Source organism: Epinephelus lanceolatus, chromosome 5 (genome assembly GCF_041903045.1).
Source record: "Epinephelus lanceolatus isolate andai-2023 chromosome 5, ASM4190304v1, whole genome shotgun sequence".
NCBI lineage: Eukaryota > Metazoa > Chordata > Actinopteri > Perciformes > Serranidae > Epinephelus > Epinephelus lanceolatus.
In genome coordinates this window covers 29,352,409-29,371,845 of record NC_135738.1, presented here as the reverse complement: position 1 = coordinate 29,371,845, position 19,437 = coordinate 29,352,409, and the positions used below count along the sequence as shown (strand labels likewise).

General features: G+C 40.7%; 1 protein-coding gene across 2 annotated transcripts in view; it reads right to left on the bottom strand.

The window, feature by feature from the left end:
• Positions 1–19,437, bottom strand: part of ldlrad3 (low density lipoprotein receptor class A domain containing 3) — a 91,866-nt gene that overhangs the window by 47,661 nt on the left and 24,768 nt on the right. For both annotated transcript variants that reach the window (XM_033635914.2, XM_033635915.2), the window contains exon 2: positions 6,368–6,514. In XM_033635914.2, coding sequence (XP_033491805.2) covers positions 6,368–6,514 — 147 coding nt within the window. The remainder of the gene's footprint in view (positions 1–6,367; positions 6,515–19,437) is intronic.

The window sequence follows — 19,437 nt, the reverse complement described above, 5'->3', positions numbered from 1 at the left end:
TCATTTTATTGCTTATGAATTAAATGTCTCATTTGATGTGGAAGATTCTGTTATTTCTGTTTTTTTAAGTTTCACAGTCTCGCTTTAGAGCCTGAATGGCTAAAATTATCCACTATTTCATAAGAAAAAGAGAACTGAAGTCAGGGGAAAAGTTTTTTATCTACCCCATAATATTTATTACTGGGTGACTCATCAGATTTATCTTGTGACCCCACAGAGACGTCTCAGTGTGTCCTCATACAACTGTTTGTATAAAATCCTGCAAAAATGCTCATACAATGGTTCATATGGTATGTAACCAATAAGCACCCAATGAATTATGCTATTTACTTAACCGAAAGTTATATGGGGCCTCCCTAGTGTAGTGGTTAGAGTACTCTTCTTCCATGGGGAAGGTCCAGGGTTCAAATCCTGCTGGGGTCAACATCAGCAAAGGTAAGCAGTCGCCACCGCCAAAACAAATGGGATCAGATTAATCTGAGCCAAGTCCTCAATGAGGGCGCATCCCCAGCCCGTCATAGACAGGAAGTTCCAGTCGTAATAGCAGATTCAAATTCAACCTAAAGTTATGTACTTAATATAAAACTACTTATGTTAGGCTTAGTCAAGTAAAGTTACTTTAGTTAGGTTTAGGAAAAGAGACACCTTAAAATAGCTCAATGTTCACTTGGTCTTCATGGTTCCAAACACCGGTCTCCTTGGTGTAAGTCTTGTGTTGTTTGACCCATCCATCGCCCCAACCTACCTCATAACACAGACTTTCAGTCTTTATAGTACCTCCTTCTTTACTCCCGCATTGGTCACGTGATCACCAGCAATACATGAATTACTGGCTCATTATTATGTGGGTTATGTGGAGAGTATGAGAACAGCCTGGGGGTCTCGACCACTAGGTTGGGAAGCATTGCGCTTAAAGGGGGCTTTAATGTATTCTTATGAAGAAAATGTTGATTGCACAAAGTAACGTCTATAGAATAATGACACCATCTGCAGTTAGACTGGTTCCCTATACGTCATGGTTTCACTATGCAATTCTTTCTGCCACTGGATATGATCTCCCTGGAAAATGAAGGCCTGATTTATGGCACAAAGGAAGTGCATCAACCATTTTGCAACCAAAACAAAAAGAGGATAGCACTTTTGTTTGTTATCGATAGCTATCCACAGTCACCAAAGAGTATCAGTGTAACTTTTTTGCAGTTACTAGTGGAAATGGAAGACAGTGGAAAAACCAAAGTAAGTGTGGAAACTGTGCTAGGCTCTGCGGAAAATGGAAAGCAATCTGCTTCTCTTTGCAACAGCAGCACCAAAAATACACCACTTTAAAACACTGTACAGAAAAGGGAGGCTCAGCCAGCAACATCCTGCTTGTAACTTGAAAGCCATGATTACAGGCAATGTCATTTACATACTGAGCAAGTGGCAAGACAGGCACATTAGCCTTGATTAAAGACATGCAAACTATTTTTGCGTGAGCAGAATACAGAAGGATGAGCAGCCCTTGTGTGCTGTGCTCTGATTGTTGTTCTTTAAGAGCTACTGGCTTGCTGATGGTCCTCCTAGTTAAACGCAGAGGTAAAGCTGAACTTACACAGAAGTTTGTAAGTGCAGAATTCTGAATACATGTTTTCCTCCTCGCTGAGAGGCCATGGCCTCCGCCTGCAGGACCACTAGTTCAGAACAGTCATTTCTGTGAAATGTGCTTCTCTGTATTTTCTCCCTCTCCCAACTGTTCCCCTCGTCTTTGATTCCCCACTTCTTGCTTTATACATCATGTCCACTCACCCTTTCGGCCCCACTACGCATCTCTCCACTCTCGCCTGTTCATGCCCTGCCCAGACAAGGGCAAAGAGGCTAATCCTGGCTCTGAGGCCCAGTAAGCTCAGTCAGCTCTCCTCCTTCTCTCCTCTGTCAGGATCCATTTTGTCTAACACTCTCCCAGGCTGTCGTTATGGACACCAGAGAGCAGGGTGGTACTTTTGACCTCTTTGTGTGAGGAATTAGTCAGCAGCCTGTCTCTGAATCATTACTTGAAAACCCCTCAGACCTGCCAACACATATACATACAAGCACATCCACGTAAGGCAGATGCTCAATCCTGGAGACACTATAAGAATGACTGATATGTTTTTATCGAAAATTCAGTTATGCGGTGCAAAGCAGAGGTTGCACTAAAAAAAAAAAGAATCGGACTTGATTAAAACGATCTGTAGGGGGGTCCTGGCCTTGCGCAGCAGGACAGTAATACAATAAGCTGCATCTTTAATGCAATAAGACTCAAGCTGGAGATATTGCGTCTCTTCTCTCAGCACAGACTGTTATTCAAGAGCCAGCAAAAAGTATTTACATGACTCAAGTTGACCCTTGTGCTGGAGGGGACCGGAAGAACAAACAAACAAGAGAGGAGCAGTGGGGCTTGGGAGGAAAGGAGAAGGCTGTCTTTTCTAGGTGAATAAACATTCTCCTGACCAATAGAGGGGCAATTCCCGGCCTATGAGGCATAGCAGACTGGGACACATCTACAATGAGTAAATAAATAAAGGAGAGCAAATGCAGGCCAGGTTTGCATGATTCTATCCTGACCTTCTTCACCCTCCGATAGCACTGGAATAAAAATACACTCAGGTCAACACAAAAGGCAGAAAGAAATTTATTTCTGCTGGTGAAAAATTAAAATCTGCCAGACGGTGTCATCTTGAGTTCATGTGTGGGCGGTTTGGTCTTGGGATGCACTGTACTGATTGGACCAATATATCCCAGTATATGCGAGCGAGTGTGCTTTGCAAAACTGTTCAAGTTTTACAGATTTCACACAGATTCAACACAAAATTGATATCTCCGTGTTCCAGCAAGTAATTTGCAAATCCAAATTGATTTGTTCTCCTTGGTGATTCCCCGTTAGCTACATGGAATCAAAAAACAAAATTCTCAGTAATGAGACACCAGGGAGATGTCACCACATACAGTATGACCTTTACCTTGGGCTCTGCATAAGTATTCCTTGGATCAGAGACACCCACATCAGCACAATCTGCTGGCTAAACAGCATGGGCTTACAGGGGATCTACTCTCTAACTACAGCTGTCTTCTGGTGCAAATGTACATGCTAAAAATAGAGACTGGATCTGGAGCAAAAGATGTGGCAGAGGATTTTATAGGTTCACATCATAGACTGTATATAAAATGGACATTGTGTCTCCACTTCCTCCCACTATACAAAAAAATAAGCCATAGTAGCCTATCCCTGATATGGCCACTGTCATGCTGCACTGGTGATGTCATTTGGAGCTAACACTTGAACAAACACCATCGGTTTAGAACTACCTAAAGTGACAAGAACCATCTTTGTGAAAAATTTGACGTGTCCCACGTCCCATTTGCTAACATGGAGGGTCGGGGTTAATGACCTTTTACTGCAGCCAGCCACTAGGGGGTGATAGAGATGCTCTGGCTTCACTTTGAGTAGCTGTCACGTTGTCCATCTTTGTTACACAGTCTATGGTTCACACACAATGTTACATATATGCATCCATCCATCCATTTTCATCCACTTATCTAGGGCCAGGTTGCGGGGGCAGCAGGCCAAGCAAAGCACCCCAGACGTCCCTCTCCCCAGCAACGCTTTCCAGCTCCTCCTGGGGGACCCCAAGGCGTACCCAGGCCAGAATGCCTATGTATATTTACATATATACTATATAGCACGCAACTGGTGGGTTGCGGGTCCATTCTAAAAGGACCTCAAGTGACTTGCGAACATGCCAAGTTCCTAAAAATACACTTCATTTTTGAAGTACAGTGAATTCCTGGCACAAGCTTTTATTTTAAAGTGCCATTTCCTGCTGTAAAGTGAGTGACTAACGGACAGCTACATGACAGAGACAGCAAACTAGCTTCAGAACATGGCCAAATCAAGTATGAAGCTGAATGTATTTAACTGTGTGGACCTTGAACTAATGACTAAGGAGAAATCTGGACCAGGTGGGAACCACTGCTATATAGTATGTAGGGACAACAGTTGAAAACTAAATTAAATTAAAAATTAGCCCTTAGCTAACACTGGCACATTTACAGAAATGTTTATTGATGAGCACTCTCCCTGTAGAAATAACATCAGAAATAAAGAAATAAACGTGCGCTGTGTTTGTGCTACTTAAAAATTAACTAATTAAGGTAAAAAAGTGGTCAAAGAAAAGCTGCAAACCTCCTGACAGAGGCCACCTGCTCATATTACTGAGGAGAGGAAATTCAATATCCTGTGATGGTCAACACTGCTCTGCCTCCATGGTAATGACTGATTGCAAAGGACAGTGGCCAGACACCATCAGATACACTGTCTGATTTCCAACTTGGTTATATAAAGGTGAAAAAAAAGAAGTCGGTCTAATAGCAATATCCCACTAAATGAAAGTATTTTTTACTATTTTCTGAGAAGTCTGCATTGAAACACACCGTTCATGGAGCCCAATGACAGAAGGAGAATAAACTAAGTCAACAAACTGTCTTTCAAGTTGGTAAATTTACCATCTCCCTCTGTTAAATATATATATATTTAACTGTGAGTGTGTGTGTTTTCTTAGAGGGGGGTGTCTAATTATGATTCTGCTTGCAGAGAATACAGTTCTGCAGTCTCAAAGCTTCCAGGCATTGTGTTCTCCTCAGATAATAGACATCCAGACAGAACTCCTGCTGTAGCCACCATAATGAGTCCTCCTCTCTACCTCCTCTCTTTCCCTGACTCCCTTGTCTTCCCCCTTCCCCCGTCTGTCCCTGTAGAGCCCCTAATGGAGCCAGAGGTCTGTCTGGAGATTTTTGTGAAACAGTCGCCGGAGATATCGACTGACAACTAGCCATCTATTTGAGGATAATAAGGCCCACTTATGCCAGAGGAGATAATGTAGATGTCGACAACAAACACAAATAGTCCTCTGACAAGCGGAGGGGCAAGGCTGAGTGTGATGCTTTATGATAACTTGCTTTTTATCTTTAGCGGTATAGCATGTAGTGTCAGCAGCAGACAAAAAGTTTTGCTCGTCTGTGGGTTCAAAGTGAGAAGTACTCGAGCTGGATTTGATTGAGGGTGTAGCAAACTGACACACGAACTGCGTGATTTGATTAAACAGGAACACTTAATGTATTTTGATCCTGATGCAATTAGTCCAAATGTACTGGAATATTATGTTTCTCAGTCTGACAGTTGCTGGCAGTTTAAGGCCATTGAGTGATGAGAATCTGGGGCACAATACCTATCCATCTTAGTAGTGTAAGACTTACTTTAAGTTACAGTTACCAGGAGAAGTGAAGGTTTACTAAAGAATATTGTCTAGGACACCACTAGAAATGTTCCACAATATGTATATATGTATATATATATATATACACATATATAATTTAAAGTGGCCTGGAAGATTGATGACTGCAAAGTTTGGCTATGCGTGCTGTGTGTGTGTCCGAATGTGTGTGCTGGCATGCCATGGGACACAACTTTGTCAAGAGTAGTCTGCCTTTTCCCTGAGCTGCCAACAAGAGAGAACAGTGAGAGAAGTGACTGCTGGAGGAGGACAGGAGGAGAAAAGAAGAAAATGAGAGGGGTGACAGAATAGAGAAAAAAAACCATATGTGATTTTTTTGGCAGGGAATTAGCTTTGTGAAAAAAAATAAAATAAAAATCTCTGCAACAAGAGGGTTATGCTTTTCTAATTGGAAACAAGTCTCTGTGAAGCAAATTACAAGCCAAAAGCCAAACATCATCAGATGAGATAGGCGCGGAGAGGAGTGAAAATGGGAGTGCGAGACGGTTAGAGAGATGAATATATGGGGAGATGGGGGTTTCCATTCAGTGTGGCCAGGCCTCAAAGTCAATCTTCATCAGCAATCCCATCTTTGTGTGGAGCTCTGGCTGAGACGGGAGGGGGAAGAGGAGGAGCAGCGGACCAGAAAGATCAAAGCCGACTAAAAGTGAGGATCAAAACTGAACTATTACTGTAGCCTTACAGTAGAATTATGCATGCGCTACTATTTCTACACGCAGACGTAATCGGCCTTTGCTTTGATGGTATTAAGTTGTGCCCTGGTGCTAAACTGAGGCCGTGGGTCTGGCGGGGAGGAGGAGGGGTGCACGCTTGTGGGGGGAGAGGCAAGGATTGAGGAAGGAAGTTCATTTAAGTTGGCAGAGAATTAGGCTTAAATGGCCCTTATGGCTCTTTGTGCAGGGATAGGAGAATGTTAGATAGCGAGAGGAGTTCAGGAGTTGAGAAGACATGACGTGACTCTAAATAGGCTATCTGGCTTCATTGCTTTAAAGCACAGCTAAGGGCTGGAGAAAAAAAAAGAGAAAAGGATTTGATAATGGAGTCTAAACTGGACTTACGACAGCCTTTCTCGTCGCTCTTGTCAAAGCAGTCGGGCAATCCGTCGCACTGCCACCCACCTGGGACACACTTCCCATCTCCGCACATAAAATTTCCAGGGATGTTGCACTCGGTGGTGAAGTTATTCCCTGGGAGCAGCTGGCTCTCTGATTGATAAACAGATAGGACGACACAGGAAAGGAGAGACAGGAGGACAACAAGAAAGATTATTACAATCTGACTCCATAAAAAAATTAAACAGGTGGGGGGATATTGCATTGCAGCGATATTCATCAACCCAGTCAAAATGGAAGAACAAGTTATTATCTCCGTTCTCTAAAGATAGAAAAATAATAAAGGCAGTGGCTCTCTTTAAAAAGCTATATCAATCTACGGGCAAATAAACAGAGGACGATCTCATGAATACAAAAGCAGAGGAGGTCATTCAGTGTTAACAGTATTGTGGGTGTACGCGTCAAGTTTAGAGCTGGGCAGTATCATAATCGGGCAGATAAGGAAACAAACACCAAAGAAGGCTCACATACAAACAAAGCACATATTTATGTCTTGGACACAGATGCACAGATACGCACAAACACACCAGAAATAAACGCATTCAGCAGAAAGCATGTGCCCCGAGCTCGTTCGGGGCATTTCTAGTTGACGCAGTGCAGCTGCGGCATAATGGGCTGGAATGTGAAACATGGCCTTTTGGCTGAGGTTTGACACTATGCGGAGAGCAGTTTAGCTCGTAAACAAAACTATAGGGCGGTAATGAGGAGTTCCGGGCAGATCTGGGAACACTTTCATGCTGCAGTGCTGAAACTGGGTTCAGCTGGTATAGGCCACTTCATTACACTTAAGAGCAGGACGCAGGAGTTGTACCTGCTGCCAAGAGGTGTAGACTTTTAAGCCTTAAGTGACTATGTGGTTAACCAGTAAAGTGACTGACTGGGTCGCACTATATATTTCTCTTTCTTACGAGGCTCCAATTGTGAAGAGCAGTGATGTAAAAAAAAGGTGCTACACTGAACAGTTTTCTCATGTCCATACTATCATTACTAACTGACCATTCAAACATGAGGTTGCAAAGAGATTAAACATAAGAGAACATGCTACTTCTTTTCTTTTGATATTTCAAAATAAAGCAGATAAATGAATTCACGTCGTGCAGCATTTTTTGCTCTATTTAATCATTACACAGACACATTCTCGATGAGGCGGTATTCATTACTTAGGGATCCACTGTACTATGGTACAAATATGAAACGTTTGACCTTTAAGTTTTTGTGAATTCATAACCAGAGCTCACAGGTTCACAGTTAGTTGATATTCACTTAGTAGATGTTGCCAGCTCCCAGAGTACAGCTGACACATTGAAATCATCACTTCTTACATCATCCCTCTACTGCTGCCCTTTTACCACAGCAGGTTGTGGAAACCATGTATAGATCCTCACATAAATGAGACGGCACAACCCCTCTGATCCTCTGTGGGGATGATGCAAACCTCTCTTTTGTCTCTTGCAATATACAGAAGGGGAAGTGAGGGATAAAGAGAAAAGGCTCTTGTAATTTATGAAGGCTGGAAAGCTTTCCAATTATCAGTTCTTATTGGTGGGAGAACCTGCCAAACGAAATTGTCGATGACTACGTGGCATGCAATGAATATTGTTGCACATTAGTGATTACTTCCTTCGCACAACTAAAGACTTTGTGCCTACTTTTTGTTTTACCTGTGTAGTGTAATACTGTTTGTCACTAACAGCAATCCCAAACAGGGGCAGAACATATACTGTAGAGCTCAGCCCAAACCTAGGGAGGTCTAGGGGCCATGAGATTTTTTTTCAGCTAAATGCACTATTTTTTCAAGCTATTTAAGAAACCAGAATGCATAAGAATCTGTACATCACCGAGGAAAAACATACGTTGGAGTATATTGATGTATACTATGTTGGAGTATATTGCTGTTTTACTGTGTTGGAGTATATTGTTGTTATACTATGTTGGAGTATATTGATGTATACTATGTTGGAGTATATTGTTGTTATACTATGTTGGAATATATTGTTGGTATACTATGTTGGAGTATATTGATGTATACTATGTTGGAGTATATTGTTGTTATACTATGTTGGAATATATTGTTGGTATACTATGTTGGAGTATATTGGCATATACTATGCTGAAGTATATTGTTGTTGTACTATGTTGGAGTATATTGTTGGTATACTATGTTGGAGTATATTGTTGGTATACTATGTTGGAGTATATTGTTATACTGTGTTGGAGTATATTGTTGTTATACTATGTTAGAGTATATTGGTGTATACTATGTTGAAGTATATTGTTGTATACTATGTTGGAGTATATTGTTGTTGTACTATGTTGGAGTATATTGTGGTATACTATGTTGGAGTATATTGTTGTTATACCATGTTGGAGTATATTGTTGTTATACTGTGTTGGAGTATATTGTTGTTATACTATGTTGGAGTATATTTTTGTTATACTATGTCGGAGTATATTGTTGTTACATTATGTTGGAGTATATTGCTGTTGTACTATATTGGAGTATATTGTTGTTATACTATGTTGGAGTATATTGTTGTTGTACTATGTTGGAGTATATTGTTGTATACTATGTTGGAGTATATTGGCATATACTATGTTGGAGTATATTGTTGTTGTACTATGTTGGAGTATATTGTTGTCATACTATGTTGGAGTATATTGTGGGTATACTATGTTGGAGTATATTGGTGTTGTATTATGTTGGAGTATATTGTTGTTAAACCATGTTGGAGTATATTGTTGTTATACTATGTTGGAGTATATTGTTGTTGTACTATGTTGGAGTATATTGGCATATACTATGTTGGAGTATATTGTTGTTGTACTATGTTGGAGTATATTGTGGTATACTATGTTGGAGTATATTGTTGTTATACTATGTTGGAGTATATTGTTGTTGTACTATGTTGGAGTATATTGTGGTATACTATGTTGGAGTATATTGTTGTTGTACTATGTTGGAGTATATTTTTGTTATACTATGTCGGAGTATATTTTTGTTATACTATGTCAGAGTATATTGTTGTTACACTATGTTGGAGTATATTGTTGTTGTACTATGTTGGAGTATATTGTTGTTATACTATGTTGGAGTATATTGTTGGTATACTATGTTGGAGTATATTGTTGTTGTACTATGTTGGAGTATATTGTGGTATACTATGTTGGAGTATATTGTTGTTATACTGTGTTGGAGTATATTGTTGTTATACTATGTTGGAGTATATTTTTGTTATACTATGTCGGAGTATATTGTTGTTACACTATGTTGGAGTATATTGTTGTTGTACTGTGTTGGAGTATATTGTTGTTGTACTGTGTTGGAGTATATTGTTGTTATACTATGTTGGAGTATATTTTTGTTATACTATGTCGGAGTATATTTTTGTTATACTATGTCAGAGTATATTGTTGTTACACTATGTTGGAGTATATTGTTGTTGTACTATGTTGGAGTATATTGTTGTTATACTATGTTGGAGTATATTGTTGGTATACTATGTTGGAGTATATTGTTGTTGTACTATGTTGGAGTATATTGTTGTTATACTGTGTTGGAGTATATTGTTGTTATACTATGTTGGAGTATATTTTTGTTATACTATGTCGGAGTATATTGTTGTTACACTATGTTGGAGTATATTGTTGTTGTACTGTGTTGGAGTATACTGTTGTTGTACTATGTTGGAGTATAGTTCTCAAAATGAATGTTTAGCTGACAAATCTGTAACATTTAAAATCAAAATAATCTTGACTGCTCTGATTCCAAATTAAGGCCCAAAAAATGCAGAGTAAATAAAGTCTGCAATAATTTGAATTGAATATTAGACCATCAGAAGAACATTTACTCAATTATTATTGATTTACCTAGAGAATGGCATAGTAGAATAAACAACATAAAACATGGGCATATATTATTATCTGAATGACAGATTCAGGTAATTATTTATGCCCGCCTCTGCCTCTGATCCCAGTGGTGGTGCAGAGACCATTGCTTGTAGACAGCAATTTACCATGGTGAGTCATCCAGGTATATGGGGAAACAACCAAATGTCAATTCTTTGCTATCTATCTTTGAAAACACCACCATCTTCACACAATCTCCCCTAGCTCATCCCCTCCAGTCCTCTTTCTGCAAAAGGGACCTACACAGAGATGCATACTTTAGTGAGAAATAGAGAGGAGGGGAACATCGACACAGTAAAGTTAGAAGGTTATTTCACATATACAAGGTAGATATTCCAAATCAGAAACGACTCTCTTGTTTACCGGCTGAATCTGACCATTATGTGTTTACTTCTCACACTCTGTATGCTATGGATTCCTCAGCAGCCAGCAGCCTTTATGAGGGTTTACAGACCCACAGTCATACACACAAACAAGTGTGATTGGGGCCACTCAATGTCGACAAAACAACTAAACAAAATGCTATGTAAATGTCCATTCAGACGCACAAAGAACGAGCGTAGGAGGGAGCTGTGTAAAAATGGCTTCAAAGAGCTGGTGGTTCGAGAGGCATCAGGTTAATTGGAGAGTTGCTTTGAGAGCATGAGAGAGAAAGAGAGGGAGCACAGAGAGAGGGCGGTATGTGTTGTGTGTGTGTTTGAGAGACGGCCAAAAGGAGTGAATAAAGAAGGTTGACAGACAGCTCATCTTTTCCCATGAGTCTCTGACACTGCCAATAGCGAACCTTTGCAGCACTTTTTGCATCCAGGTTCCTCTTTTGGCAGGCTTGACACATCTTATTGCAATACCCCTGTCATTCTATCGATGGAGTACAGCGGTTTACCGCTGAGGTAATGAACACACCCACCTCATTACCACGGTAAGTGTGGCTACACAGCTCACTACTGACTGTTCTATGAGCTTGTTAGCAGAATAATAACACACTGCTGTTCTCTGTGGGCACAGAGGTCACCTGGGGAACTTGAATGGGCATGACAGCGTCTATGCACGGTGACTCACTCATTTATCCTATATGCTTTTAACTATTATGTTGTGGATATCTCGGGACATTATGCGCAGCTGCACAAAACTGCTGTGTACAACTGTGGTCACACAGTGGTTGTGTGAGGGAGAACCGGAAGAGATAAGGCTGGGATGACGCTGGATGTCTGTGTATCTTGCTGGGGGAAGTGTAGACCAATTACTCAGGGTAAATATTGACTATACTATCCTTGCCTCTGCACACCCACCCTCTGCCTCCCACCCTTTCCCCACCCTCCACCATGCCCGTGTCCACTAAGGCCCTATTTATACTGTTAAATCACAGACCGTGGAATCTTTCAGGCATCAGCTGGATACTTTTTTTTAATTAGCATTTACATTTGCGCTCCTTCCGAGAAGTTTCACCGGTTCACTCGGGGTGAGATTCTTCCCTCTCTTTTCCTCCCAGCTGCTGTTGCTGTTACTGTATATATAGCATGCACCTCTCTTACCTCAATTATAATTTGAAACAAAAACGAACTCCCAGCATAAACACGAGTCTAATTTCCCAGTGGTTTTGAATAATACTGAAATCACATTTGGAATTTTTTTTTTTTTCAATATTTTCCAACGGCAAAAATCATCCCTAATGCAATCGTTCCCCGCCTCATGTTGAGTCATAAGTGACATGCAATATGAGCACGACTGCTGTGCTGTGTTGGATTATATTCAGAACATAAGGGCACTAATGAAAGCAAACATTTCTCATATTTATGCAAGGTTTAAAAATCCCCTCCAGATATTTTTAAGACCCACAAAAAAAAAAGTTCAATTACCTTGCTCAAAATTCTCATAATTACATCTACTCCCTCTCCGTCATTAGAAATCCAGATCTATGAATATGCAAGTACGTCTTGTTTGATAAGCTAAATTGCAGAACACAAGATTTGTCCTTCTTCACTGACAGGTTCATTCTCAGTCTAGGTGCACTCCACAAGTGTTCACATCACACCTCTGTAAGTTGCATACTGGACCATCAATGGCCTCTAGGTGACTTACAATGTCACAAAGTCTGGCTTGTTTGTTATTAGATTTAAGGTGAACATAGAGTAACCTTGCTCCCTAAGCAGAATGTGAAAACATCCTTCTAGTGTCACACTCTGCACATACATCATTGTGCACAGTGAAGGTCAAACAACCAAGAGAACAAAAAGTATATCAGATTTTAAAGGTGCCCTGTGCAATTTTTGACCACCAGTAGTGCTGTGCACGCATGAAAGTGGCATGACACACCTTCCTGCTTCCAATTTCAAGCTATTCCTCTGTTTTTGGTGGCACTGCAGAAAGACATAGTAATGTGCCTGCAAAAACAAAGGAAAGAAATCAATGAAGACAGATGTAAACAACCCGGATTAAAAATATCCCAAAAATTGGAAGGAAGCCGTTCAACGTATTTGTCAGGTGAGTAACAATTTAAGTACAAAAGAAAAAAAAAAAACTTAATTTAGATGAAACCTCTTCAGGGCATCTTTAATCAAAACAGGCATTTCTGGGTTAATGCGAGGAATAACTCATCCCACATTAAAATAAAATCATGAAATTAAAATGTTACAGATGAGTCTGGTTCTTGATGTCTGAGTGTCTCTTGAGTATTTGAGTTTTATATTTATTTTAAAAGGTGATTACTTTTCACATAAGTGGAATTGAAAAGATCAGTGCATCCACAATCTCTTAAAAGGCTTGTCAATTATTCAATATCTTTGACCGCTGTTGCCCATTTGAATGAGCAAAAAATTAAGGCAAAGCATAAATGGCAAGCTTCCAACTATTATTCCATGATTTTCCATGGGTACACTTCATACATAATGACTCTGGAAATGGCAGCCTGGAGACTTCAGTAGACCCTCAGCAATCCTCTGAATATGCAGACATGGGCTGCGCAGAGCAGCAAAGCCTAGCCACCCACGTGAATATTTTTATACCAAATGTCAGTATGCTGCCTGAACAATGGACAGCTAATTTGGTAATCAAATCTATATTACTGTCAACAGAGTCAGTTGAAAATTTATAATAAAGTTTGAAGCACACAAAAATGGCTAAGGCTGTCATGGTTCATGTATTTATACTGAATCATCATGGTCCAGGAGGGCATGGTCTGGTGCACAGAGCCACATGCAGAATACATGGCACTGGTGCAAGTAATGTGGAACCAAAGTTCACAAGTGCGAGCTCCGCTGGGGAAACTTTTAGCGGTACGCTGTTAGCAAAATATGCTGAGGCACAACAAGCTGATTAGCATGTGGGTGAGTCATACTATGGTGAGTGCAAATGAAACACCAGAGTGAGATGAAAGACCCATCTGTGGGTTTCTGGTCGGCTACATCAGCAACAAGGAAAGAATTGTATAGAGGACGGTGTGTTGCCGTATCTCCACCACTGTATGTGAATGGAAACACATCGAACATGCTAATATGCTAACATTTGGGGCGGCAGTAGCTCAGTCAGCTGGGAACCGGAGGGTCGCCTGTTGAAGTCCCCGTCCGGACCAAATATGGAGCGTGGACTGGTGGCTGGAGAGGTGCCAGTTTACCTCCTGGGCTCTGCCGGGGTGCCCTTGAGTAAGGCACCGAACTCCCCCAACCGCTCGGTGCGCCTGTCCATGGGCAGCCCCCTCACTCTGACATCTCTTCACTTAGTGCATGTATAGGTCCTGTTTGTGCACGTGTGTGTATTTCGGACCTGTGTGTAATTGACAACGGAGTGAAAAAAATGGATTTCCCATCAGGGGATTAATAAAGTATTTCTATAAAAAAAACACATTCACCAGCATCACCCAGATGTGCAGATCACAGGGATGATTTGTGTTAAATATAGCTGAGGTGAATATAATTGTAACTCTACTCTTTATATACAAGTTGTACAAAAGATGCTTTTCATTCTTGACCTGTTGCTTTTAGAAGTGTTTGCTTAGTGTTCCTACAGTGTCTGTCTGATGTTCTGTATAATGTTCCTTATGTTTATAATGAAAATAGTTTACCAAAGTTGCCAGTGGGCAAAATGCTCTCAGTCCCCAGCAAGAGAATTTTGGCACCAAACTGTGAATTTTGTGTGCCATTACATCCCCAATGGCTTTCCTTAAAGACCCTCCTGGGTATGTCTGGATGTAACTGCAGCTACAATACTCTCCCAATTCAAGGAGACAGAGAGAAGCACTGTGTGGTGGTGGGGAGGACCAAAAAAGATGCCATGATGAGTCAACACAACAGCATGTAGAGAAACATGTAAAGAGTTTCAGCTCACTGAGGACAGGGAGAGGTAATGAGCAGATGAAGGGGAATAGATGAGAAGGGAGGGAAGATGAAGATTCAGCTGGACGTGAAGTCACATGGAACATGTATAGTATGGAGTGAAGAAAAAGGTAGAGGAGAAATAAAAAAAGGAACAGTGACTTGGACAGTAATATCATTTTCTACTCTCTGATTCCTGGTAATAGCCGCCCTAAGCAAGTTCTATTCCCTGTGCTGTGCGCATGAAAGGTCAGTGATATAAATCTATATCTGAGATGACTATTGGCTTGGCTGTTACTGCTTTAACCCCATCTTCCTCAGCAGGCTTAGATATCTGACCTGCATTGATTAGCCCTCGGTGAAAGGTTGAGCCTCGGATTGAAACAGCACCAGAAAATTGATTGCGCTGCCTTTGTATACTTTGTAAGCTACAGTAAAAGTCAAAGTAATACTAATGCTACAGGAGAGGTATCACAATAAAATGTTTATCGATGGGAGGAGTTCTCCAGAGGAAAAACAAAGTTGGCTGTCCTTAGAAATAATCACACATTCTCTTCACCTTCAGCAACATTTACCAGAGGCTATTTGTCCTCAATAACAAAACATAGTGCGTAAAACGGTCTCAAAAGAGCAAGTCAAGTTGCATTAAAGCCTGATAATGTCAATACAAACATGGACAGCGAGGTCTGCTTGTATTAGAGGATAAGGGAGGAGCGAATCGATATGGACTAGCTGTGAACAAAAACTAGCTTTTTCGGGGTTCAAGGATAGAAACTTATTTTTCAATTACACACCACTTTTAATGGGCTGGCCATACAAGAAGGCTGTGAAGCGCAGCAGGTGGTGGAGGTGATTTGGCTGTCTCTTTCATTGTGTGTGTGTGGCAGACAGACAGAGAGAGAAAGAAAGGGCTTCCCAGAGAGGGGAAAAAGATTCTCCATCCTGTTCCTTCAGCTCACTGAAGCGTCCAGTATAAATAAGCGCAAGTGTAAAGAACCTGGTCTGCATCAATTAAAGACACCCTACGGACAGACAGACACACAGGCAGGGCAGCATAAGCACAGAGCAACAGAGCAAGCAAGGGCCTAATGGGGAGAGATGGAGAAAAGGGCAGTCATGCATGACGAAAAAGACAGTAAAACCCGAATAATAGTGGCCGCAGTTAGGCCTGTGCCTCTTTCAGCCGTTGTTCAGCCTTTTCCAGCCTCTAACAGCCACATGGAAACTGTTTCTGTCAATCTGTGTGTTTTCCAGGGAAAGAGGCCACAGGCTTCATCACCTGCTATGTGGTCGCATTATTAGTGGTGTCAGCTCCTCACGGTTGTACCCATGACAACAATGCTAAATGAGCAAAACCCGCAGTGTTAATTTTAAAGTTAATTCTAAAGCGAGAACACAGCTCTTAAGAGAGGCGAAGGTAAAGGTAGATTACCATAATTACAAACATTTCACATCAACAAATGCACGCCAGGCTCACTGATGTCAGTCAATAACCAAATCCCCATAAAATCCACATCGGAGTGCAAATACCTCACGAAGAAAACACAAAACAAAAGCAGATTACGAATGCAATTAGGCTTTAAAAAAGTGCAGAATCAAAAGTCATTAAGCAGATCTGAAGCCAAGGAAGGCAAATGACTCTTACTCACATTGCTCACTAAATAGAAAAATAGGAAATGGGAATGAGCAGAATAACAGCATGTCAGTAGGGGAAGTAAATCAAAGTTCTGTTTCGGTTTTTTGATGAATAAAGGGGGTACATGCTTTATAAATAAACCACAGGAAATTGGGATAATTAGAAGAAAACAAAATAATAGATGCTGGGTTACTGGGTGTGTACATGGCATTGAGTGTAAAAGCGTCAACATGCACTGTATGTGATTGTAGCATCACTGCTGGTGGGCTGCAGATAATTCTTCCCTTAACCTCCAATATTTCTCAACAATAGATTAGTTGTTGTCAACCTTTGTCGTGTCAAGAAATTCTAAATGGATACACATTAGGTCACGGACCCCCATTTAATAAGATTTTACTTCCTTTCTGAAAAGATTTTGGTTGTTAGTTATGATTAAGACCAGAATTCTGTAGTTGTCAACTACATTTGAGGGGATAATCGTAGAGGAAGTGAAACCTAGTGAACTGAATTATTTAAACCATTCGCCATTTTTCTGGGAATATCCTGGATATCTCTCAAGGACCCCCAGTTGAGAACCGCTGATCTAGTTTTAGCCAATACTGGACTATATTACTGGGTAGAAGTACCCTGGAAATCCAGAGTTCTCGGGAGAGCACAATTTGAATTTGCTCAGCGAGTCACTCTGGCAATCAGTAATGATGCTCATTACCCATGCCCTTGTAGCCAAGCTGCACCAATCACATCGGTGTATCTGATATAGGCGGGCCAGAGGCGAGCTAAACAGATGACGACAGTGCTGCGATGACGAAGTTCGGAATCAGTCAGTAAACGTTGCAAGATGGCTACGGATGAACACCAGTTGTTTGAAACGGCTTTGGCTGCTACAATGAACGAGTTAGACTTGGCTTTTTCTCTAAAAGAGGAACAGAAGACGGCGCTCAAATCTTTTCTTTGCAAGAAGGACGCTTTTATTGTTTTGCCGACTGGATACAACAAGAGTCTAATCTACCAGTTAGTTCCGCTGGTAGTGTTCTGGATACGTCACCCCGTGTATTGTTCTGATTGGTTGTAGTGTTATCCAGTTGCGTGCAGTGATATTTACAAATGCATGCTTGGTGCCGCCCCTCGAGTTGGGCCATTTTCATTACTCATGGCTAGACCCTACATCTTTCCAGATTTGGGTCTGGATTTCCAGGCTAGGGTAGAAGCAACTTCAACCTAAATTTGTGAATAATTTCCTGCTATACATCAAAATAACAAGCTACTGCTATAAAATTTACCATCAAGCTACAGTAATAACAATAAGGGCTTTATAATCTAAGACACATGCCTTTATTTGTCATGTATGCACAATATCTAATTTCCATTTGTTCCAGTTTTACCGTACACACAATGCTGCATCTTGTTTAATATCATTCTGTGTATATTGTGGTATGACTCCATGGTATACTCAATATGTAGGCCATATCTTTAACTATAGCTTTTAATGTGCATCACACTCCAAAAATAAGGCTTCCTCATAAGAGAAAAACAGTCATGGGGTTGATGTGTGAGTCAGCCTTCCTGCCGGAGCCTCCGTTGTTCCCACAGTAGAGGAGCGTGGATGTGAGAGGCCAACACAGCTGACATCTTCCCTGCTCCATTTTCTTCTGATACGCTTCTGACATCAACGTGACAACAGGATCCGAGCACTAACCACAAGTCCAACCCCAAGGCATTTTTGTAAATTCAAATTCCAATTTTAGTCTTTTTAATTTTTACATTTATTTCACACAGTCATTTATTCTACATTTCGCTGATAAGTGTCATTGACACAGCTATGGACACAGCTGCTCTGGTGGCTGCAGCTTTACGACAAAGCCCCAAAAGGTGACCAGCACAAGTAATCCTACAACCAGACAGGTTTTAAATAAAGCCCAGATTACCCAGCACATATTTAGAGGTGAAAACAAAAAGCATGTACACCTAAAATGACTGATTAACTCATGCACTACTTTGCAGTGTTGTAATACTTGAGACCGGTCTCGAGACCACTTTTTGAAGATCTTGCTCTCAGACAAAGAGGAGTCAGGATTTTATCACTAAATTGCCTGTGCAAAAAATGAGTGTTTAATAAAGATGGTTAAGTTTATTTACGCTCCTTAGTCTTTGTTTGTATTTGCTTGCTCATAGCAAACAAAGGAAAATTCCCTCTGCAATACCTTTTGATTATTTTATCGCAATATTTGTCATAGTACACTTACACATATACACATATTATAGTATGGCAATAAAAGAGGAGGATAAACAGGAGTCTTCATTTGTTTTCTGTGGGTGTTTTTATGGGAATGTGGATGTTTTAGATTCAGGAGCGCCTATGGTGTGCATGTTCCACATTTTATCTTAAGAGTCTCATGCAGTGTGGGACTCACACTGGTCTTGCCTTGGTCTTAACCCCTCAACTTTTTGGTCTTGTCTCAGTTTCGATACACTCTGATCTCAGTCATGACTAGGTCTTGGTATAGGTGGTCTTGAACTCTGCTCAAAGATAAATATGTGAGCAGCTCTTCAAAACCTAGAGAGCATGTACAGAAACCTGTTGGGTTAACAACTCTCTTACCTTACTTACAAATAAAGCACCTTATATAAAACTGTTGAACTGCTGACTTGTTTAAAACCATCAGCCAACTAATGGGGACATTGTTAAGTTTGTAAAATAAAAAAAAAAAATAAAAAGGTCACCAGTCGTCACCCTACCCAATCCCACCCAATCTAACAGTAATGAGACCAAACGATCTCAGCCTCTGCTACAGTAGAGAGCTTTATTAGCACTGACAGCTGCGAGCATACAGCTTGCTATGTAATCCCAATCAGCATTGTCCTAAAAGTGAGAACATGAGCATGTGATACTGTTCCAAGGTGGCATGGTTTGTCATTTTTTATCACATCATAAGCTGCAGGTTTTTACAAGGGGATCAATGATAGAGACATATTGCTCTCTCATCTGGTCATCATCACTTGTTGTGCTTACTAAGCAAGAAAAGAGAAGTCAGTGAGCCAAACAGACGAACAGCTGAAGTTAATCATGCTCTTAATTTGTAGAGCACTTTTCTACTGATGAGAATTTGTTCGTGATTTATACATTAAGATTTAATATGCAGGTCAAAGAGTGAAGACAAACACCATTA